The 24,284-nt window shown below is 38.3% G+C and overlaps 1 protein-coding gene across 4 annotated transcripts in view; it reads right to left on the bottom strand.

Annotated features, from left to right (window-relative positions):
• Nucleotides 1–24,284, bottom strand: part of CPQ (carboxypeptidase Q) — a 158,364-nt gene that overhangs the window by 17,051 nt on the left and 117,029 nt on the right. For all 4 annotated transcript variants that reach the window (XR_015743265.1, XM_087931546.1, XM_087931547.1 and 1 more), the window contains exon 7: nucleotides 14,585–14,786. Coding sequence is in view for 3 of the 4 variants with exons in the window: in XM_087931546.1 (XP_087787672.1) it covers nucleotides 14,585–14,786 (202 nt within the window). In the remaining variant the exon portion in view is untranslated. The remainder of the gene's footprint in view (nucleotides 1–14,584; nucleotides 14,787–24,284) is intronic.

Below are 24,284 nucleotides of genomic sequence, written 5' to 3'. Positions count from 1 at the left end.
GAATACAATTTATTTTATCCCTAAATTATAATATTATGGTTAGGAGTACCACTGGTACTGTTGAGGCTAGGACTATTTTGTCTCCTTCCTCCTTCCTCCTTCTCCTTTTCATTAGAACGTAAGAAGCTCTATGTTGGATCATATCACAGTCTTCTCTTATCCAGTGCAATATCCCAATAACTGCCAAATGGATAATAAAAAGAAATCTATAAGGGCAAACTAAATCCAGAGAAGAAAAGCATAGCCCAGAAAAAATATTAATATGCTGATAGAACTTGCGTAGGACACGGTTGAATTGTGGAGTCCTTGGTGTTGTTGGAGTTCGTATTTTGTTTGCAGATGTTCCATCACCCAACTAGGTAACATCATCAGTGCTGATTATGGGAAGACTGAGAACTAGTTTTGTATACTGGTTAAATCATAGAAACTGAGAGACAGTGAGTGCCATCTTAGCCCAAAACCAGCAGGATTGACCTTGGGCCAGTCATTTTCTTTCAGACCTAGGAAGATGGCACCGCTTCTGAAAAGCAGTTACAAAACCTGTATATATTATGTTCTCTAGTTTCAAAGGTAACTACTAATAGAACAAAAGCAAATTCTCTTCATTTATTAGTCATAAATATTTCCATGTATAAATAGTAACAATTAGTGTGTTACGGCTGTTTATTTGGCTCATAATGAAAGAAATGTCAGATTTGTTTAAAGGATGACCAGAATTCACACAAGTTTAAATTTTTCCAGAGTTGGTTAGTAAGTCAGCAAAGTCTAAAAATGACAATGTTGATTATTCAGCGGTGTCTGGGAAAACCATTAATGATTCTTCCCATAATCTGTAAGGCTGAGTTCATTTAGAAATAGGAAGTGAAGCTCGATTAGTGTTGCAGAAAATGAAATTGGACAACTCATCCAGATGAAAGGTGATTTCGGAATTTCTGGTTAATGTAAGCTGTTTTTACACACAAAAACACACATACACAGAGATGTGCACAAGACCTTGTGGAAGCTGTTGTGGAAAGCAGTACAGACTGCAATCTGTTGAAACACACACCACAAATACGAAATACTTTGTATTTCAGGACTACAAAATTCCAGCATTTTCACCAAGTTTAAATCCCAAACACATATCAATGGCAGCAAAAAAGTAATGTGGAAATTTAATTCTTGAAATTAGAACTTTTCTATTAAACTGTAGTTTCAGGATAAATATTTACTCTTTCAAGCAAACATGAGTATGGAACATAGTTTGCGATTATATAGTAAAGAGGAAAAAGTTTATATGGAACCCAAAAAGTACAGATGGCTCCAATCCTCCATGCTTTACAGAAGCAAGATAAAAATATTTTAGTAGACTTAATGGAGTAATAGTCCAATAGTCAATTCTATGATGCAAGAACCATAAATGTATATTTAGTTATTTGGGTCCTGTAAAGCGGCCAGGACCTGTTGGTCATTTACTGTATTCCTGTGATTAAAATTACTTCTGCTTCATGATCTAGCTCATATCTTGAAAGATTCAGGATGAAAATGTAAAATATTTTTTAACACAAAGGGTTCAGATCACTTATAGCTGGAAGCCCATCCATATGTATGAAGGCAAGTCCTTAATACAGAGAACTTAACAATTCCATTGTTTCTGTGGTTGAGGGTAGGCCTATAACCAAATAGTTCCAGACCTAGTCCCATCGTCTTAATAACTACATCCAACTTGATTTTGGAATGATAGTCTAAGTGGTAGACCACCACCTGTAAGATGTTGATGAATAAGAGATATAAAGAGACATCATTCAACAGAGAAGATGCAAAGAACCAATCACTGCTTGGAAGTCTCTGATAGAAGGATCCAGAGAACTAATACTACATTCTTATCACCAGGAATCCTTATTTAGTCTCTGTAGTAAACAACAATTCTGGCTGTTCAGTAATGGGATGCTGTGAGTATTTTTCAATTGATGCTGACATTCTCCTCTTACCCTTTCAGGTGAGGATGCTAAGATGTAATGATATTCAGAAAGACGTTGAAAAGTTTGAAAATTCCCCAGGTCTTGGGGTATATTGGATGAGCCCCTATAGGTTGTTTTATTATTATTTAGAGTTGATCTTCTAAATTTGATATAAACATTTTAAATATACCTAATTTTTAATGTAAGTTGCCCTGAGTTGCCTGGAGTCTAAACTGAATGAAGGACTAAATCGGATGTCAGCAACCTGTGGCTCTGGAGCTGCATGTGACTCTTTGGGCCCTCTGCTGTGGCTCCCTGTTGGGTGATCCCACCACTGTCTGCCTTTGCCCCTCACCCTCCCCTCCCAGTAACTCCTCGCCTGGCTTGAGAAGGTAAAACACAAAAAACAGAAATGAGAGGGAGGAAGGAAGGAAGGGAGGGAGGGAGGGAGAGAGAGAGAGAGAGAGAGAGAGAGAGAGAGAGAGAGAGAGAGAGAGAGAGAGATTTCCCACAGAAAATACAGGGAGCCACAAAACTTGGCTAGTCGTGGCGGGTGGGGTCATGTGACTCGGTGGGAGTGACATTGAGTTGGCTATGCCCACACAGGTTTTGTAGTTTTCTTTTCTGCGGGAAACAGGTCCAAATGGCTTATTGAGTGTTTAAGGTTGCAGATCCTTGGACTAAACGAATACATAAGTAAATTAATTTAACCACATTTGGAAGACTAAAATTTATCCACCTCTGGGATAGGTTTCAGTGAGTTCTATTGGGAAAACCAACTGGAGAGATTTCCCAGATCTTTACAGGATTGGGGTTGTGTAAATCATTGTCTAAAGTGAGTTCTGTCTCCAGGGGCTGCTTTTCAGAATTTGGTGTGAAGGTGAGTAAGGATAAGATAAAAATGTAATAAATAAATATCCCTGTGAGAAGTGGTAATAAATCGTTCTAGACAACCTTCCCTTTATTCTGTTAATAATACTTGTCATTTTGAGAGAGGAAATTATGGCTTCTCTTCTTTTCCAGTGAATGTAGCAATTTAAAATGGATTAGACTGAAAGGAGATATTGCCTGAGTAGAAAGGGTGAATGGAAGGTCATAGAGCTAGTGTGCCTTTATACTACAGAAGTTCCCTTGTGGAAAAGGGAGTTGCTCAGCATTAATGACCTCATTCTTGCTACAATGAACTGCTCACCTTCAGTATTATTGGCTTCTCCATGACACGGCTTCATACCAAAGACCTGCAATCTTAGGGATGCTCCGGAATCTCCAGGTAGATTTAGAGTAGCTTTATGATGATTGTATCTTGTCACAGTTTTTCCAATCTCAAAATAAAGAGAGGAATGGGTAGAAATGGTATACTTCTACTCTTAGTCACTCACTTGATTCAATGATAGTATTCAGCAGGTTCTGACCAGTTCTGGAGAATCAGTAGCAGAAATTTTGAGTAGTTCGGAGAACCGGAAATACCACCTCTGACTGGAGATTTTACAGTATCCTTCCTCTGCCACGCCCACCAAGCCACACCCACAGAACTGGTAGTAAAAATTTTTGAATCCCACCACTGATTTGATTCTGTTTTTTATAATAGGAAGGGAAACATCCTTAAAACATCTTTTCTAGAATCCTCAAAGCAGCCATGTCTTTTTTTAAAAAAACAAAACAAAACAAAAAACTATTTAAAACTACTTTTTTTAAAAAAAGCATGTGCACACATAACCAATTTGTCTGGGAAAATGTTTCCATGAAGCTATTTTATTTATTAGATTCATAAAGTTGCTCAAATCAAAAGCAACTCTATATCCTGTACCTTGCTGGCTATCCAAACAGAACCCTACAGCTCCAAACGAATTCTTTCAAAGGATTTGCAAAACCCATTTTCTGCTTCCCGTATGGGCAGAAGTGCCATTCAGAAGACCACGAGACTAAATTAATGTTTTTAATGAGTTTCTGGAGAACAGACATTTACTGTGCATCCCATTAATGTGCCTTCAGTAGCTTGTCCTATATAGGATAATTGTGTTTGTATAGCATGGCTTCAGGAGTACTATTGAATATTCTATGCATTGATTATTGCTTGGCTACAGGTAAATAACACCAAGGGTCAAACTACTGGTTCAAACTTCATGTTGGTCATAGTTATTTGTAAGTTGTATATTTGATTTGTGACATATCTGCAATAGCTACCATATAGTAAGGAAGTTGTGACTATATAAACTATTTGTGCAGTTAATGACACAGTTTAACCTGACCAGATATGGAAATAGAGCTGCAAACAACCATTATTACCTGGGGTGGAAATGAACCAGATTGATAAATAGCTCAAGCAGTATCAGCAGCTTTTTAGAAAAGGAACTAGGTTTTTATCAGGAGAGACCTATCAATAGCCCTGGAAACTGCTAAAGTCCTTTCAGGTGAGCTGAAGAGAACTGACCAATCACCAAGTCTGATATTAGGTAACACATTATGTAACCCAGTTATCGTATTATTAAGGAGCTAGATGGTTGTACTCACCAGAGTTCTGAAGAGACATAAACTGTACCAATCCACAATGTCACAATCCACCTGTGACATAATTAAACATGTACCAGTACCAGCAATACTGCTGAATCTCCCTTTCTCCCTTTATCTGTTTTTTCTAACCATTTTTATTTATTTAATTAAATGGAATAGGAAAAGAAAATGAGAAAAAAAGAAAGCAAAATAATAAAAATATATTATATATGAGAGAGCTTCTTATACATATATACTTGCATCTAAAATTTTATAGTTTAAATGGAAGATGATAATCTTTCATTATTGTTGATGCATGCTTCTTAGAGACCAATGACCAGAACATCAAAAAAGACTATTCATAATACACAAACAAATAAATATTCATTCATATGTAACTTATGCCTGTTAACAATTGATTCATAATCTTCTCTGCTTCTGTAATTTTCAGGTTCTATTGGGATGGTCTAGGTACAGCATACAACATTAGTTAGAGCTAGTTTGATATAGTGATTAAGGCACCAGGCTAGAAATCAAGAGACAGTAAGTTCTAGTCCTGCCTTAGACATGAAAGCCAACTGGGTGACTTTGGGCCAGTCACCTACAACCCATTTTACAGGGTTGTTGTTATGGGGAAAAAATAGGATGAAGAAAGAATATTACATATGCTCACCTCTTCGAGTTATTTATAAACATAATAAAAATGGAGAATAATTAAAAAATGAATGAATGAATGAATAAAAAAAGAAAAGAAAAAGAATTCTTGTACTCAAAAATATGAGAACAATTTCTGACTTGTTAAATTTAAAAGGGTTTTGTCTTGCTCTTTGTAATGGTATCACTGCTTGCTAACTAAATAAGACCACTGAAACTTATTTTGAATTTTTGAGCTCATGCTGTCTCCGTGGATTACTAAAAGCACTATGAATGCATTGTGAAGAATTACCTCGAAAACAAGCAGCTGCAAATTAGGCAAGAGTGTTGGCTGTCACTTAGTTAAGTATTAGTAAGTTCCTTGGAGATGGTGGCAAAGATGCTGCCCAGGGAACGGTCAGATAAGAAAGGCCGTAGCCTGCAACTATATTATGGTGGAGAAAGAAGCTCAGAAAGGACCTACACAGCAAGTTCTCCAGATGTAAAGAAAGCAGGAGATTTGTTATTTCAGACTTGCAAGATTCTCTTAACGTAGCCTTACGAAAAAAAAAGAATTACCATATCTTGTTGTATTTCCTGTCCGGTCTACATGGGAATGCTGACAGGTATGAAAGCTTAATTAGGGCTATGCTGAAGCCTGTTCTCAGTCCTACGAAGGTTTTTTTTAGTTTCATTGCATTTGAATCGAACTAAAGAATATAAAATAATAAAACAATTGTTTCATGAAATAGATTGTGTAATAAGAGTGGGTCCACCCATCCATCCATCCTATAGTCTTACAGAGGATCCTGCTCTTTCATCAAGTTACACTGCACTTCAGAACTTATTTTACATTATTATTGTTGTTGTTGTTTGGCATCTACTGTCTTGATTATTTGCTGAGAATATTAGAATGTTTGTCTACTTAAAATTCTGGCATGTATTTCCTACCAAAGATCATCAAGAAAGCCAGATCCTTTTTGACTGCATGCACAATGCGTTCTCAACTCAAGCACTGAGCAGAGCCTGTGGGTTAGAATACATGTGGAGTAGTAAATATATCTTTATGCAATTGAAGTTAAGAAATGAAAGAAAAATGGATGGAAATTGATTGAGGAGCACTTCCGGCTAATGAAGTTCTGTCTTATGGGACTCACAATCTATACAAATCAAAAGACATCAGATTTAATTGATTTTGGGGGGGAAGTTTCACTACATTTGGTTTGCATTTGGTAGACAGGAAAAGACCACCCATATGTACATACTGTAGATTATTTAAATTAAATTAAGAACAGAATTTTTGTAGTTTCATGTATCTATATGTGTAAAAGATTGCCTGATTATAAGAGTTTTTCAGCTCTTCAAAAAAGACATGGACTGTTGAACATGACTCCGTGTATTTACTGTAAGCAATTTTATTTAGTTTTAAGTAAATTCTGTTGATGTACTACTATAGCTTTGTTTGGGTTAAATTTGGCACACTTTCTTTTCCCAACGATACTTGCTTGTTTCCCACCAAGTATGATTTAAACTGGTAGCTCATTTAGTCGGAATATCTTGGCCAGAGTGCCTCTTTGAAATTTTTTCTCTTAACTCTCCCTTCCTTTTGCAAAGGCCTTTCTTTCACCCAGTGATTGTATGGCATTCATCAATTAGAGATAGACCAGGAGATCTATCCATGAAACCTCCATTCATATCAGGTTCTTTGGAATCTGAAGTGGCAACTTCTGAGACAGCACTTGTTTTTTTTTTCCTTTGTCATCTATCTCCTTACCCAATGATCCTTGTATCTGAGATCCTATCAGAGACACACACAGACATATTTCAGGAACAATGGATGACTCCAGGAAGAAGTCCTGTAAGCACTGTACATTAAAGGATACCTACCTACCCTGAAATCACTTTATTTTCTAAGTGAAGAAAAATGTGTCCAGGCCATAAGACATGGCTCATAATATGGCTGGAAAAGTTGAAAGAGTGGTTTATGTACCTACTAACTTGATACTTGTCTTCACTATGAAACTATGTGGTCGGGCTTAGTTTTGGGGGAGGAAAATAAGGGGAAAAAATCTGCCTCTGCCTAGCAGCATCCATTGGTATTCATCTGGCTAGTCTCCTATCAGTATGAAGGCTGTTTGGAAACTGAAACAGTATTTGCTGTGTGAGCAAGGAGCCTGGGCATGGCTTAGCTCAACTGTTCTGTACCAAAGCTACTTGGTGCTGTGAAACTAAAACTGAAACTCTTCTGCTTGTGTTTTGCATTTCGAACAGATTTCTTTTCAGGTGGGGAGGGGCAGGGGTGGGAGTCTACCAGTTCGCACCTATTTGCTAGAACCGGTTGTTAACATTCTAAGCAGTTCGGAGAACCAGTTGTTAGAAGAAATTACTGGCCTAATCCTTTAAGAAAGGCAGGAAGGAAACATTCTGGTGTTGCTTTCAGAAACTTCCTCTCTGTTAATCCTTATTACATTCTTGGCAGGACTAGACTTCCTGCCTAAAGAACTTCTCTGGAGGGTTTCTTTTTTTGCCTCCTTTGCTGGTACTTTGCTTGTGTGGAGTGACTATTCAAAGTTATAATGGCACTGAAAAAAGTGACTTACGACCATTTTTTCACACTTACGACCGTTGCAGCATCCCCACACTTGAGAGGCCAGCCGAGGAGATGCATGCCTCTTTGTGAGTGATATTGAGTTGGCCATGCCCACCAATAACATGACCACCTAGCCATGTCCACCCAGTCACATGACCACACCCATCACCTAAGCCATGCCCACAGAACCGGTTGTTAAAAAATTTGAATCCCACCCCTGGGGAGGGGCAGTAGAAGTCCTTAGCATCAGATCATATTTAATAATAATATAGGCAATACTAATGCTCTGACGGTCATTTGGAAAAATCCTTTCTTAGTCAGCACCTAGAAGCCAAGAGGAACAGATGTGCCATATTCCAAGTTTGTAGATTTAATGGTTCTGGAGACTTTGTGATGATGCGTGAATGGTATTTCGCTTTTATACAGAATTGTGTGCCTCAGTTTTGGAGCAGCATACCCCACACCCCACAAGTTACATTTGGCATCCACTCTGCTGAGGTCTGGAAGGCCCTTCATACCTGGCTCTGTTCCTAGGCCTGAAGGTTGTGTGTCTGTGGAACCCTATTCTGTTTTGTATCATCTTTTTATTGGTATGGCTTTTTTTTTAGCCTGGACTACCATTTCAAGACATTGTTCAATGTCTTTTAAAAACTGTTTGTAATCGTTCATTTGATTTTGTAAGTCATCTAATCTTCTGGAGTGAGCAGCCATAACAAATTTGCTTAAATAAATAAGTTAAAAAATTACCATCCTGTAGTTCTCCCAACTTCTGATTAGTATTTTGCCATTAGTACAAATCTGTCTGACTTTGAATCTATTTTTGTGGAGCGATTTTTTTTAAAATACATGTATTGTATTATATTGCTGTAATAAAAACATCCGTCATTCAACCAAGACTGTATGACTTTAAGCTTTCATATAACAAAATGACATATGTATCCATTCAAACAAGGATGAAGAGGAAATAGGGAATAGCTTATTTTTTGGGGTGTGTGTGTGTGTGTGTGTGGTTTGAAGCAATTTTGAGAGTGGTAATGAGAAAAGCAGACATAACAAGAGCAATTCTTTTCTTTTCCTACCCTGCAATTCAAATTTCAAGTACTGTAACCTCTCACAAAACCATCGCGAAAATCTGACATGATTCATTCACTAGTTAACTAGGTGGTGATTTGATGTTTTGGAAAATCTGATGTTCTGGAAAATGAGCAGAAGGAAGTCTCTATTTTAAACTGGAATCAAAATGCATTTTTCAGTCAATGTCTGAATTAGGGTGATCCACACAATCTGAAACAGAATACAGAATTACAGAGTTGGCCAGGATCTTGGCAGCCTTCTAATCCAATTTCCTGATCAGGCAGGAAACCCTATACCATACCAGACAAATGGCTGTCCAATCTCTTCTTTAAAACCTCCAGGACAGAGCACCATTTCACTGATTAATTGTTCTAACTGTCAGGAAATTTCTCCTTAGTTCTAGATTTGAGTTTTTGTGTGTGTGTGTGTTTCCTTACCAAATGGCTGAACATACAAACATAATTTGCCTCAAAGTGGAAGAATGAATGTCAAGGGCAGGGGTCTTCAAACTTGACAGCTTTAAGACTTGTGGACTTCAACTCCCAACTTCTGAATTTCTCCTCCAGTCAGGTTAGCTCTGGGAGTCATAAACTTGCCAAATTTGAAGACCCTTAGTCAAGAAAATGTTAAAATGAAATTCTGCAAGAAAGAATCTTTTGGCCTCCAGCCTTCTCACAGGTGAATAGTATACAAATTGGTCCAGGATACCAAGACCTTCTCTTTAGAAGATGATACCAGCAACACAAACTCTATGAAGAAGGCGAGCTCTTTCATTCCATGAAGTCACTGTTCACTGCACCGATGGATGTCACTGTTAGGAGATTTTGTTTTCCTTGTGCAGTTTTGAAAAGGAACGAGGCCAAATTGTATAGAATTCTATGAAATTTATATTTAAAGTCCAATGTACGTTTTCATAAATGCTTATAACTGGTCAGGATGAATATAATGGAACCAAACTGGAATGCTTTCTGGGAAAAACAAATACGATATTTCATCGCAGAATTACCATCTTTTCCAGTATTTCTATAATATCAAGCAAGAGCTGTATGTAACTGTTATAAATTTTCCTTAGAGAATTAGCTAAATGAGAGGTCTCCAAACTTGGCAACTTTAAGACTTGTGGACTTCAATTCCCAGAATTCTCCAGCCAACTGTGAGTTGAAGTCCACAAGTCTTAAAGTTGCCAAGTTTGGAGACCCCGGAGCTGAACTGATCCTTTGAGATAATGTTACATCTCCAATGTTGAATAAAGAAGTAAAGATCTGCATTGTATCTTGACTCCTTTGTTAGTCTTGCCACTTTATCTCAAGCAGTCCCATTTGATTTTTGTACTTGTTCTTCAGTTTTACATCTTCTTGTTATGATTTGTGAATATATACAATATTTTCACTTTTCGAGTAATTCAACTAGTTATTTCCCTTTCAGCTTATGAGTGACACCTTTTCAGCTGTAGCACACCTGACATAGTCAAAACAAATCTTTCCATGGCACCAACTTTTCATAATAACTTTTCATTATTTGATTTTTATTGGAAAGTAATTCCAGATGGCTGCTGTTAGTGGAGAGGAGAAAAGATTTAAGTATGCCATCAGGATGGCACCATGGATTGCAAGAACTGAAGGAAAAGCTGCAAAACAATATGTGAAATGATTGAACAATCACAGAATACACTACGGGTGTGCTGCCTGCAATAATTCTTTTTAGGTCTCACCTAGGTAAAAAAAATTGTCACAATTGTTGAAGCTCAAAACACTCATTGATCAGCCTTATTTAATATAAAGCATAAGATAAAATGAAATAAATAAAACAAAATGCAATAAAAAATAAATCGAACACTGTCAGCACAAGTGAAACTTTTGTAGTTTAGGTAAATCGTTTTTGAACATTGAGACTACTAAAGCTAAGCTTCGTTTAAGACCTTCATAAATAAAGCTAGGAACAGTTAAGAAAGAAGGTTAACAGTAATTGTTATTACTAAACTTGGAAGAAGTTTAATTAAGTTGAATTGTTTCTAATAAAGTCTCTGTTGAATCTTGCTGGCTATTAAACAAAACCTGGTGAAATTATAGGGGTGTGCATCATTCTGATCAGTGAGGAGCACAGTGGCTCACATGGTTAGAATGCTGGGTTGACAATCAGCAAGGCCATGTTTGAAACCCCATTTCTACTGTGTGACAGTATGAGCTCCCTCATTCACTCCAGCTCCTGCTGATCCAGCAGTTCGAAAGCATGCAAATGTGAGTAGAGGTACTACTTTGGGGAGTACTTAACAGGGACATGAAAGAAGCTCTGAACTGGGCATCCCCTGGGCAACACTGTTGTCACCAGCTCATTCTATCAGCCCAGAAAGCACCTCAGTGCTTCTGACACAAGTGTGATGCATTCTAATCAACTAAAAACCTATTGAGATAAAAAGAAGAATCATGGTTTGGGCATTCAACTAATGGAACTGTAATAAATTTATCTCACAGATCTTGGTATGATTGACAGTAGAGAAGCGTGTGGGCTATTGTTTTGATGGCTCTTGACTCATGACAAAGGTATTCATTGTACAGCATGGGATTTTGTGGAATCTGCCTTTCAGAACTGCAGTTTGCAGATTTATTGCAAGAGAAGGCTAATCTTTGGAAAATGGTCATTCCCATTATCTGTGTCCTTATAAAACTGACTATAAATGTGGCATCAGGTTGATGCCAGTTCTTAGTGACCACATAGCTATTTATCCCCATAATGGTTTGTTCCCAATTATTATTATTAATAATTATAATTATTCTTCAGGCTTTTCAGCAGAGAACAATAATCCATCGCAACTGTAATTGAGCCCAACTACCTTGTCCTCTTCTCTTTCCCTCCATTTTTTCCAGCATTTTAAACTTCTCCAGAGGTCTAGGTCTTTGCATAATAGGTCAAAATATTGTAATTTGATAATTTAATAATTTGTGCCTCAACTAAGAAATTTAGGTGATTTGTAGCTGACAGTAGCACTTTTTCCCCCTTGGCTATCCATGGTATTCTTAGGAGCCTTCTCCAACCCAAAGTTCGATCCATCAATCAGAATAGAGATGGAAGGCACCTTGGAGGTCTTCTAATCCAACCACCTTGCTCAAGCAGGAGACTGTAACATTTCAGACAAGTGACTGTCCAGTCTCTTCTTAAAAACCTCCAGTGATGAGGCACCTACAACTTCTGAAGGCAAGCCGTTCCATTGATTAGTTGACCTCACTGTTAGGAAGTTTCTTCTTAATTCCACATTGCTTCTCTCCTTGATTAGTTCCATCCGTTGTTCCTTGTCCTCCTGCCCTCTGGTGCTTTGGAAAATAAGTTGATCCCATCCTCTTTATAGCAGCCTTTCAAATACTGGAATACTGCTATCATGCCCCCCCCCCCAATCTTCTTTTCTCTAGACTTTATCTAGACCCAAATCCTGCAATCGTTCTTTATATGTTTTTCTCTCCAGGCCTTTAATCATCTTAGTTGCTCTTCTTTGTACTTTTTCCAAAGTCTCAGCATCTTTTTTGTAACATGGTGACCAAAACTGGTTGCAATATCCCACGTGTGGCTGTACTAAAGCTTTATAAAGAGGTACTAATACTTCACATTATTTTGATTCTATGCCTCTGTTTATACAACCAAGGATAGTATTAGCTTTTTTTGGGGTGCTGCCATCAATATTTTTTCAATTTTGCTCATCAAAATCCAGCTTTTGCTTCCCTAGACCATCAGGGGGAAAACTATTCCTTTCAGGATTCTGATATTTGTAGATATAGAAACATCATGGGATCTGGCTATCTTTCCCAAGGCCTTCATTGCTAATACTGTGTAAAGCATACTATGATTTTTTTTATCAGATTAAACAATTTAATGGCCTTTTTCCAATGCAGAGGGAAAGCTGGCACTAGACAAAACTGGAATTAGTCATCTCCCCAAAAACGTGCTATGGATCTTGAAACAGGTAGATAAGAGGTGATAATCAGAACTTTCTAAAGTCTGTGCTTTTAATGTGAGACTTCATTGGCAACCAGTGCACGGTTTGTACCTCATGACATCTTGTTTAACAAACAGCAATACAGTCCTACTTAGAATCAGGACATTAAAAATGTTTTTCATTCTTCATGGAAAAATGGATAGATGCATTGCTTAACAGCTCTGCTCGTGTTTTATACTGTTTATAACTTGGTAAGATTTGGAAATAATTCAATCCACTTTTTATCATACAGTGCAGATGAACAGAAGCGTAATCCAGTCTCAATCTTTTACAGTCAATTGAATAATAAATCTCACATTTTTATTTGGAGTTAAAGCCAGCAAGGTGTGACCTCAGCATGCCCTTCTCCCTGTTGGATCACCTATCATCTCAATCTGCTAGAGAAAAATATAGATTTTCTCATCCTCATATGGTGAATAAGTGGAGCAATGAATGGAAACTAATTAAGGAAAGGAGCAACCTAGAACTAAGGAGAAATTTCTGACAAAACGATCAGTGGAACAACTTGCCTCCAGAAGTTATAAATGCTCCAACACTGGAAGATTTTAAGAAGGGATTGAACAATCATTTGTCTGAAATGGTATAGGGCTTCCTGTCTGAGCAGGGGGTTGGACTAGAAGACCTCCAAGGTCCCTTTCAACTCTGTTATTCTCTTTTGGATGGATGGATGGATGGATGGCCTCTTCCTTGACGCAGGATACAGAGGAATGCCACTATCAGAGGCACAAAGAGAAGCAGCACCTTGACTGAGGAGAAAACGAAAGGAAAAACTAAACAGCTTTATATATTACTCTCCAAATTATCCAATTAGGCTACCTTGCAGTGCCAGCCCCGCACTACATATACATATACAATAATTCTACAGAGGAATTATTGAGTCTGTCATCTGCACCTCTATAAATGTCTGGTTTGGTTCTGCAACCCAACAGGACAGACACAGACTTCAGAGGATAATTAGGACTGCAGAAAAAACAATGACTACCAACCTGCCTTCAATCGAGGACCTGTAGAGTCAAAAAGAGGGCTGTGAAAATATTTACAGATCCCTCACATAAACTGTTTCAACTCCTTCCCTCAAAACGATGCTATAGAGCACTGCATACCAGAACAACTAGACACAAGAACAGTTTTTCCCCTGAAAGCCATCACTTTGCTAAACAATTAATTCCCTCAACACTGTCAAACTATTTACTAAGTCTACATTACTATTAATCGTCCCATCCTTCCTTTTAACCATCTCCTCCCATTTATGACTGTATGATTGTAACCTTGTTGCTTGTATCCTAACAATTTTTATTGACTGTTTCTTAGTATGATTTGATTGCTTATTGTACTCTATGACTCTTTTCTATGTTGCTTGCCACCACTCATCCTATAGCTGGCTATTTCCAGATAAAGCATTTATGTAGTATTATAAATGAACTAGGATAGATTACACCATAAATTTCCCCACATGCTTGTCCTCATCTGCAACCATGTGAACAAGTGAAGAAAAAAAACAAGACAGCCTTTGCTATTTTTGGTTTGCCCCTTTTGCCTCCTTTAGAAGGGATGTCCTTTATGTGGGATGTTATTTTTACTTCATCACTGAAGGGAAGATTAAGTTAAATCCTAAAGCTTAAAAGAAGATTGCAAACATATTGTCCATGTATCATCTGAAATGTGTGGGTTTTTTTAAAAAAGTCCTTCAAATGTACATTATGTAGCCAGGCTTCTGTAGTTAATCCTGACATATGTTCACACATGTTTAATTTCTGCTAAAGAGTTGTTCAAGAGAAAGAGCTCTGCAATATTAATCTCTACAAAAAGGCATCACCTAAGAAAGGGAACACAATTATGCCCCTCCTAGTAAAATTCATTCCAGACTCTCACCTGGTATTCCTTCATGAATCCAATAATTAATGTCTGTTCCTCCACCACCTTCAAAAACATTGGTAATGTTGAGAAGCTTTAGATGTTTCATGATTTCCTTCATGATACAATGAGCCTTGGGGCTGCCCGTGAAAGCCAGGCCAGTGGGTGTAAACGTTCCTTCATCTGATTCCATAACCATATCAAAGTTGGAAATGTTTACCTGAGAAACAAAGTGAATTTCTATTCAAATACAGATGATGTTGAAAGGGCAATTTGGCAGTGGTCACTTTACTTCCTGGGATATCATCAGATTCGACAGGAAAATGATCTACTGCATATTGTTTTGATAAACTACAATTTTAATTACATGACTAAACCATGAAATTCTTTCAATGTTGTTTATGATCCTTGTTTACAGACTAGATTACATTGTACTTTGGAGTCCTAGCTTGTGAGAGCATTTAAAATCTCAGCTTCTAGTTTTGGAGATAAATAGTGATTTTTCCTTAGGAAATTATTATACTGGATAAAATAAACATAAACGAGGTCAATAAATTTATACCTTTTCAAGTGATAAATAAAATGGTATGTACCTTCATTTATTAAACAAATGCTGGGATATAAATTACTGCTTACTGCATGCCTTTTCTAAGTTCTGTGCAAACATTAGATTGGTTTCAAAATGATATTAAGTAGCAAGTAATTATTAGTAAACTGAATACTTCCACTATGGGAGTGCTGATTAATTTCTTGGATGCCCTTAGGGGAAATTTGGAAGTTTGGATTTAGGAGTTTCATTTAGTTTCATTTTTCTTTTTGATCTTGAAACATCTATGTTTAGTTGCATAAAAGAAGAGACACAATTGGCATTGCCACAGCCATATATTGGTCTTGGCTCTGGAATCCCAGCTTATGTTTCACTTAATAGCACAAGGAGATTTTTAGCTCATTATGGCGGCCTTTCCCAACCAGCTGCCTTTCAGAAGTTTTAAATTTCAACTCCCATAATCCTGCAGTGACAATGACATACCAAATGGTCTATCATACTATGCTGGTAAAAAGCATTCCTTCGCTGCTGCAATCTATATCTCCCCAGTTAGCACTTGTTCAGATAAATCTCTAAATTGCAAACTAGGTCCTTCAGAAGGCACGCAGCCTATTCAGGACTGGTAGCCTGCTCTATTCAGTCTGGTCAGATTTCCTACTTAAAATAACTCCATTCCAAAGTGTTTGTCCTTATCCATTCCATGCAGAAAGGGGAAAAGTACAGTGCTCAGCCCCTCCATCCCCCAGGATTCTCTGTACATGGCTATGGGCATATGATGGCTGGTCTGCAAAAATTAAGAGTTGGTAGGAAAGGAGAAGTTACCTGCCATCCAAATGTTGTTCTTCCTGCATCTAAATTCCCACTGAAAGCTATGATGATGCCTCAAAATGTCAGTTTGGCAATTAGGTATTTTTCCTGACAGCTGTGACCTTGGTTGTAGGTAATAGTATAATAGCCCTTACAGGTAAATATTGTATGTGTATGTGTGAAGGAGAATGTCTATGGAGATTCTCAGTCATGCAGGTCATGGTTGTTCCAAAGGTGCTTTTTTTTTTTTCCAACAGGCAACTAGACTTTCTGGTTTTTCTTTGAAGATGTTTCACTTCTCATCCAAGAAGCTTCTTCACCTCTGATGTGGGAAATGAAACAACCACTTCATAAACGCATGGCACAGCAGGCTTCTGGTTTGAAGTCTCTTCGGTGACAGACAAAAATCCGCGATCGTGCGTGGTTTTGGTCTGGGCTCGCTGCTGGAGTGCCCCGAGCTGGCTGGTTTCGAGGCTAAGCCACCCCGTAGAGGTAGTGAAGATTAGGGAGACCGCCAGCAGGATTGAGGAGAGCTGCATCTCTCCTCCTCAGCTGGCCATTACTCCCTTTCCCGAAGGTGGTTGCAGCGGCATCAAGAACTCGACCGGAAAAGAATGTGCAGGAGGAAGATAAGAAGTGAAAGTTTTGGCTGACCGGGTTAAATTGTGAAAGCAACAACTAAGATACCCTGGAATTTAAACTTACAAAAAAATAACATTGCTACCAAAGAAGAGTCGGAAGCAGCGAAGGAAAGTGAAAAGGTTTGGCTTTTTTTCCCTTCTCTCTCCTTCCCTATACTGACAACTAAGAGACTTAAATAAGAAATTGGAAAAATCCGCTTTGACATCAATAGGCAATTAAGCTGAAAATAAAATAAAATGCCAAAGGGATAATAAAGATTTCTGGACACACGAGTTTCAGCATTGCAAATTGCAAAACGGATCTTTTCGAATTGCAGCTGAACCCCCCTCCCTCTCCGCCCCTTAAAATTTGCAAAGTGGACCTGTCTTTTTCCTTTCACGGGGCAGTGAGAAAAATTAAAGGCAGGGGGAAGCAAGAAAGAAAAGGAGAATAGGAGTAGTAGGAAGAGGCAGTAAGGTTGACAGAAGTGAGAAAAACTGATCCTAGCCATTTCTACTTCTGCCAGGTCCCATACTTAGGACAACTGTAGGGTCCTGGGGTCATAAGATCCCTTTTTGCAACCTTCTGACAAGTCAATGGGGATGCTAGAGTCAATAAGCAACCAACCATGTTACTAACTTAATAACTGTGGCAAGAAAAGTCGTAAAATGGGGCAAAATTCACTTAATAACTGTCTTGCTTAGCAACAGAAATTTTGGGCTCAATTGAACAGAAGAGGCTGTACTTCCTGAGAATGTTCAGCAAGATAAATCTATCTCAGCATCTACTTCTGTCCTACTACCGCAGCACCATTGAGAGTGTCATGACATATGGCATTCTTGTATGGTATGGAAGCAGCTCTGTAGCGGACAAACAGGCTCTACAGAGAATCATTAAAACTGCCCAGAATGTCATTGGGCTCCAGCTACCAGCCCTGGATGATATCTTTGCATCTCGCTGTTTGAGGAAGTTGCACAACATTCTCAGAGACTCTTCCCATCCTGCTTACAATCTTTATGAACTGTTGCCTTCTGGCAGAAGATACAGAACAATTAAAACTCGGACCACATGTTTTCTGAACAGTTTTTAATCCCAGAACTGTAATTGCACTTAACAATGAACTTAAGGACACCATCAGTGAGCTGTTGGACAGTATTACTTGGTCTCTTGTGTGGATGCTCGTGTGTTTTGAGGAGGCAGGGAATTTTGGTGGGTGGCTGGGGTGTTTGGGGATTGTCATGTGTGTGTGTACATGTTGGGTCTGGTCTCTGGGTGTTATGTGAATTTCATTGTATGTATACTGTGTATATATGTCCAATGACAATAAAAAATTCAATTATGTACAAGTAAGATCTGCCATGTCTAAGGTTAAAAAAAATCAAAACATAAGTGAAGAATTGACAATCTTTCTGCACCACAATAATATACCTTCATATCAGTGGTGCTATTCTACCGGATCGGCCCAGTTCTGGTGAGCCAGTAGCAGCGATGAGTAGCAGAGACCAAGCCGATTCTCTCCACTGCTCTGCTGTTGGGCCCACCCGCCCACCTGGGCACCCATACTCACTTTATCCGCTGAATTTGAAGCACAGCTGCTTGGCGCAGCACAGAATAGCACCACGTGGCAGCTGCTGAAGCGACCAGGATCGTGCAGGCTTACAGGAGGTGAGTTAGAATGCCTCTGCGCCTGTGCAAAGTGTGCATTTGGCACTCACATGCACGTAAAGTGTGTGCACGCACACAAAGCATGCCCACCAAGCCATGCCCACCGAACCGGTGGCAAAAATATTTGAATCCCACCACTGCTTCATATGTTTTGTTTTAAAATCACAGCTACCATACAGTCAAGAGTAGGCTCATTTTTAAGAGCGAACTATGCATACAAACAGCAGCATGACAGGCTGAGGATTGGAATCTTATTAAGTTCTTTTAATGAATAATGTATAATATATGGCTTCAAAGCAAATGCTTTCAGAGTAAATGAACTAATTAAGGGCAGCTGGTAATGATAACAGTTAAGAGGTCAGTCTGAGATCAGGTAAAAGGAATATACAGTTAGTCCTTGACTTACCATTACAATTGAGCCCAACATTTCTGTTGTTAAGTTAGTTTTGCCCCATTTTACAATCCTTCTTGCCACAGTTGTTAAATGAATCACTGCAGTGGATAAGTTAGCGACACAGTTGTTAAATGAACCTGGCTTCTCCCATTGATTTTGCTTGGCAAAAGGTGCTCACATGACCTTGGACCCTGCCATGGTTGTAAGTATAAGTCAGTGGCCAATTTTGCTCACATGACCTTGGGGATGCTGCAACAGTCATCAGTTTGAAAAAATGGCATAAGTCCCCTTTTTCAGTGCTCTTGTAACTTTGGATGGTCACTAAATTAACTATTGTAGGTTGAGGACTACCTGTATATGAACCACCAGGTGAAACATCAGCGTGTAAGTGAAACAGAAGTATTGATATGAGGATTAAGCAAACTAACAGCTTCTTGGATCTTAATGTAATCGGAAGGAAAGAGAATCCTTTACAATGGTGGATTTTAGAAGCTGGTAACAACAGCACATTCCTCAGTTGTTACCCTTTCCTGGCTCACATCTTTCTAATATCAAATCCAGAATGGGAAGCACTATTTTGTATATGATATGGCTACACCTCTCCACCTGTCTGGAAAGCTAAGTCAATCTGGAGCCAGTGAGAATCAAACTGCCAAACTGCTGGCAGCCAGCAGTCAGCAGAAGTAGCCTGCCAGTACTGCATTCCAACCACTACACCATCATGGCTCTTACCTGTAGCTCCTGGAAAGAATCATTGTTTGACATGAACTCAGATCTCTGATCAGCAATGGTACCCTGAGTCTTACAGGACCTTGCTATAGATAACCTTGTGAATCATTAAAGTGGTAAAGCACATCATTAACTTGTCTATTCAACATTTCTGCCGTACCATTCCATTCTTTTCAACCTCTGGATCAGTGGTGGGATTCAAAAAATTTTACTACCAGTTTTGTGGACATGACTTGGTGGGCACGGCATGGCTTGGTGGTCGTGGTAGGGGAAGGATACTGTAAAATCTCCATTCCCTCCCCACTCAAGTGAAAGGTTACTGCAAAATCCCATTCCCTCCCCAGCCCACTAACTCCTACTTTCCAACTCCGTTCTCCTGTGCCGGGCAACAAAAGAAGACCCAGCCGATCAGCTAAGACTCGGGAGGCAGAGAATAGATGGGAGCAGGGCCAGTCAGAGGTGGTATTTGCTGGTTCTCTGAACTACCCAAAATTTCCGCTACCAGTTCTCCAGAACTGGTCAGAACTTGCTGAATACCACCTCCATTCTGGATTCTGGACTTGTTCGAGAAGAGTGATACAACTAAAGTCATTAAAATTATATGCAGTCTCACCTTTGGTGAGATATCCAGAACTTTTTCAAAGGTTGTCAATTAAAAATCTGTAATTTTTAATGCAGGGAAACTAATTAAATATAATGGCATAGTCATATTAAGTGCATTGAACTTAACCCAACCATATGGTCCCAAGTCAGGATAAATGGGCAGGGTCAGAGAAAGCACGAGTGAACTACATTGTAAAAAATCTCACACTTTTTAAAATGGCAATAATTCAACATGAGTCAGATATAGATAGCAACAGCAGACCCTCCAGACTGGATGATAGCATTGAATTAATTTAGTATAATTTCAGCAATGCTGGAATTAAACTGAATCTATTTTAGTTTGTATTCTGGCCACATTGTGTTGAAATGTTTCCCTGTTATTCTATTCATAGTCCAAATATTACCTGGGGAAGAATGGGAACAAGTCCGGGAATCTGGGGAGGACTCAGACGAGGGTTCTGCATCTGATACAGAGATGGGGCCAGGACCATCTGGGAGTTTTGTGCTGACTTTGGAGCCTCCAGATTCTGGCAGCAGCAAGGAAGAGAAACAAGGGGAGCCTGTTCCCAGCGCACATGTGCGCAGAGCTGCTAGAAGGTAAGAGCAGCTAAGACAAAAGGGGTGACTCAGGAGTAAGGCTTGGAGGAGATTGTCCCTCCCCTAATGTATATAGGAGGTGCAAAGGTAGAGAAACCTTTGCAGGAAGCAAAGTCATTCACTCTGTTCATTTTAAATCTTGAAGCTCTGTGTGGACTTTACTTTGGTTGGTTTGATTTAATTTGGCACTTTAGTTGTTGGCAGCAATTCAAAGGAGAGAAAGGTGGATGCTTATCTCAAGAGATTGTTTGGACTAAGCGTGTGCTTAATTATGATCTTAGGAGGCTTTGGTCAGAACACTACCCTTGGGCTGCAAAAAAAAATATCCCTATGATAGAACAACAACAAAACAAAACAATGGAATATTTTGGTGCTCAGGACTCTTTTAAAAAAATAAATGCCCAGGACACTTACAGTTACTTACAGTTTGCATCTCCAACTCAAATCATGACATATAATGATTGCAGGGCTAAAGTTGAGCTTGTGGCTACTGTTCTAACAGATACTTTCATCTGGGAACAAGCAGGTTTCATTGCAGAAAAGATTATTAATATATATTTCATTATAAAAACAATGCAGATATCATTTATAACTTTGTACATGCCTGGCTGTTTGCCTTCTGCCTATAAATAGTTCTGAAAGAGAAGAAAGATTGTTGGTGTACCCAACATTTAACTTCCATGGGATTTAGTAACTCTTGATTGTCTTGAGGGTTTTTGCTGCTTTTCTTATTTGCTGCTGATTTCTGGGTGATTACTTGGAATTTCCCTGAGTGGTGAAACCCTGGATTATTTTCCTGGGGCATCTGGAAAATGTGTTGTACGTACAAAATAGTTCACTATTAAATCTCATCAAAGTACACATGTGGACACATGTGCCTTATTCTCTGTCTATCTCTCTTCAGTTCCCTCCGGACAGCAAAAAGGTAACTACTGATGTCAAAATAAGTTCAGATCAAACTGTGTTCTCTTAAGTAAGATTGACTATCTGAGGCACAGATTAAATGAGGGCTCAGCTGTTTCTTCCATCTCTTCTCATATTGGAAGACTCATTCAAATATGCAGGCTCATTAAAATATCAGTTCACTAAGGTAATCACTTTTGTCAGGGAATAATCTGAGCGCTAGGCTCTAACTACAATGTGCAGTGAATGCTTCCCCACTGGAGATGTCAACAGAATGGGAAAAATTAGTCAACCAAATTGGATTGATGGATGAACAATTTCCCAAAAGTCAATTGGCAGGGCTGAGAGATGAACACCACAACCAAATCTGAAGCTGCAGGAATATTCTCTCTGTCAGAGCTCCAAAATCAATAGGAAAACAAGTATAGGTCAGCAAGTTGAAGGTAACACCCTGTAAACTAAGGCAGAAGACAAAGAGGGGCTTGTCAGATCCGGCCAAGCTATTTGTAAAAAAATGACTATGATATTACACACCTGGACGCTTTTCCTTAATACCTGAATTAAGTGTTCATTGCACATCATGCTGGTTCACTAGGCTAAATTCCAGACCTAACTCCTTAGAGAAAGGATTTACAACAACTTGCAATACATTTTTCATCTGAGTTCAGAGTGTTAGTAATGATTTTCAAAGCTCTAAATGGTTTGGAGCCTCAATTCTGATTGATTACCTCACATTGTCTAACTCCCTTTTTATGACCCTGGCCTTAAACCTTAAAATCTGCTGAGGCACAGAATAACATATGTGAAGACACTTGAGGGGGAATATGTGTGAACATTTTCAAATGGAGAATTTGAGAAACTCAGTTGAGGTTGCTCCCAGGATTAACGTCTAAAAGGCTTGGTTAGCCCCTCCAACTGGTAAAAACCATTAGAGAGCCATTTTCAATATTCCCTCAGATTCCAGCAATGGAGTTCAAAATGACAACTGGTCTTTTTTCAGCTATTCTTTCTCTTCAGCTATTTTTCTTTGAGAACTTTGAATAGGAAAAAAGGATCCGGAGTTTCAATATAGCCGATTATGAGGATCCAATATGCAAGATTGCATCATTGAATTGCAGATGGCCTTTTAAATGAATTTTATTTGTTGTACATTAAGTGTTTTTCACTGTCTCGTTTCATTATTGATTTTTTAATCAAACTGTTTCTGCTGAATTGTTTCATTCCAGTATTTTTGCATACTGCTAAGGAAGAACAATGCACAAATATTATCTGTTCTACTACTAGTAATAGTAGCAGTAGCAGTAGCAGCAGAAATATATGTGTTGGAATTGTGCCCATCAAGTCTATGGAAATGCTGACAAAGCTGCCATGTTTCAAAATGCTATTATTTTCTTCTGAACTTTGCTATTGTCATGAATAGAATCCTAATTAAGCTGCACTGACATCTTGGCCATTGACTTTCTTAGATTATAGGAACATCTAGTGAATTGTTATTTATATGCAAGATGTATTCCTAGTTTACTGAGGCAGAAAAAAATCAGACAGATAATCCACCTATGGTAGACTCAAGAAAAATCTAATTTCTATATTACAGTCAAAATGTATCCAATGAAATCAAAATATTTAAAATTACTATTATTGACACTGATTTGTTTGAATGAATAGACATCTGCAATGAAAAAAACAAACCATACATGGAAGGCAATGACTAAAAACCAAGAAAATTCCTGACTTGGAAAAAGACAATCTGGTCTAAAACCTAAAAAAAAGTATCTGGATTCTTGAGATGCACTGGCCATCTATTTGATAAATATTATATTCTATGGCTATTTTTAAAAGATAGTTATGTAAAATTTACTATGGCTTCTGAATTATTATCACATTCCAATATGGATGAGATCCTGACATTTAGCCAATCTATCTATATACTACTACATATACTACTACTAAAGTCAATAAAGCTAGTGCAAACAGTATATTATACTTTTTTGAATGACCGAAAATCTTAAAGAATGTGTAAAACATCAGGGACCCATTACTTCTGTGGAGTTGAAATTTCCATACAGTTCACACCAGTTTTATTTGCAAAGTTGAGACTGATGCAGCATTTCTATGGCCACTAGATCATGATTTCCAATGCTCCCTGCAAGCAAAGTCAATGGGAAAGCCAGAAGGAAGTTAGAAGTCACGTTGGCTCCCACTGTTTGGTCCATCTGTTTAGATAAGTAAATATTGTCCTATTATTATTGAAGCTTGTTTGCCATTACAATTATTTTTAATTTACGATATATACTCTTCTAGACTATCTTGGGACTGTCAAGAACTGGGGTTAAAAAAAAACCACGATCAGCCTAAAATTTAGTGTTCGTACTGCTCACATCAGAATGAAGTACCTTTCTCTCAAAGGATGATCAATGGGTCAGAAGTTGTCTAATATTAATTATACAGTGCTATTTATTTGAGGGGATGTACATATATACACAAGCAAGACAAAATAGAGAGAGGATTGGACTTTGTAAAGGAAGATCCAGGCTACCTTATTACTGATGCTTTGTCATAACATCTATTCCTTGCTAATCATTACTCTTAAGAGAAAAGAATCAACTATGTTCAGTTTTGTACTCTGCATTTAATGAGCAATCCAATCATTTTTTAAAAAATAACCTTTAAAATGTAAAGATTTCAAGTTTAAATAATGGATCATATGCCTCTGCAATTCAAGTAATTACCAGTTACAAGATGTATTCTGTTCTGGGAATCCATTTCTCAGAAATATGAACTGTAAAAAGTTAAGAAGTTTTTTTTAATGCAGACGGATTATTTACAACAATAATCTGTCTGTCTGTGTGCGT

Source organism: Pseudonaja textilis, chromosome 3, assembly GCF_049901715.1.
Source record: "Pseudonaja textilis isolate UNSWEBS1 chromosome 3, rPseTex1.2, whole genome shotgun sequence".
NCBI lineage: Eukaryota > Metazoa > Chordata > Lepidosauria > Squamata > Elapidae > Pseudonaja > Pseudonaja textilis.
Note: the sequence above shows the minus strand (reverse complement) of the source record. Positions and strands in the feature narration are given on the sequence as shown.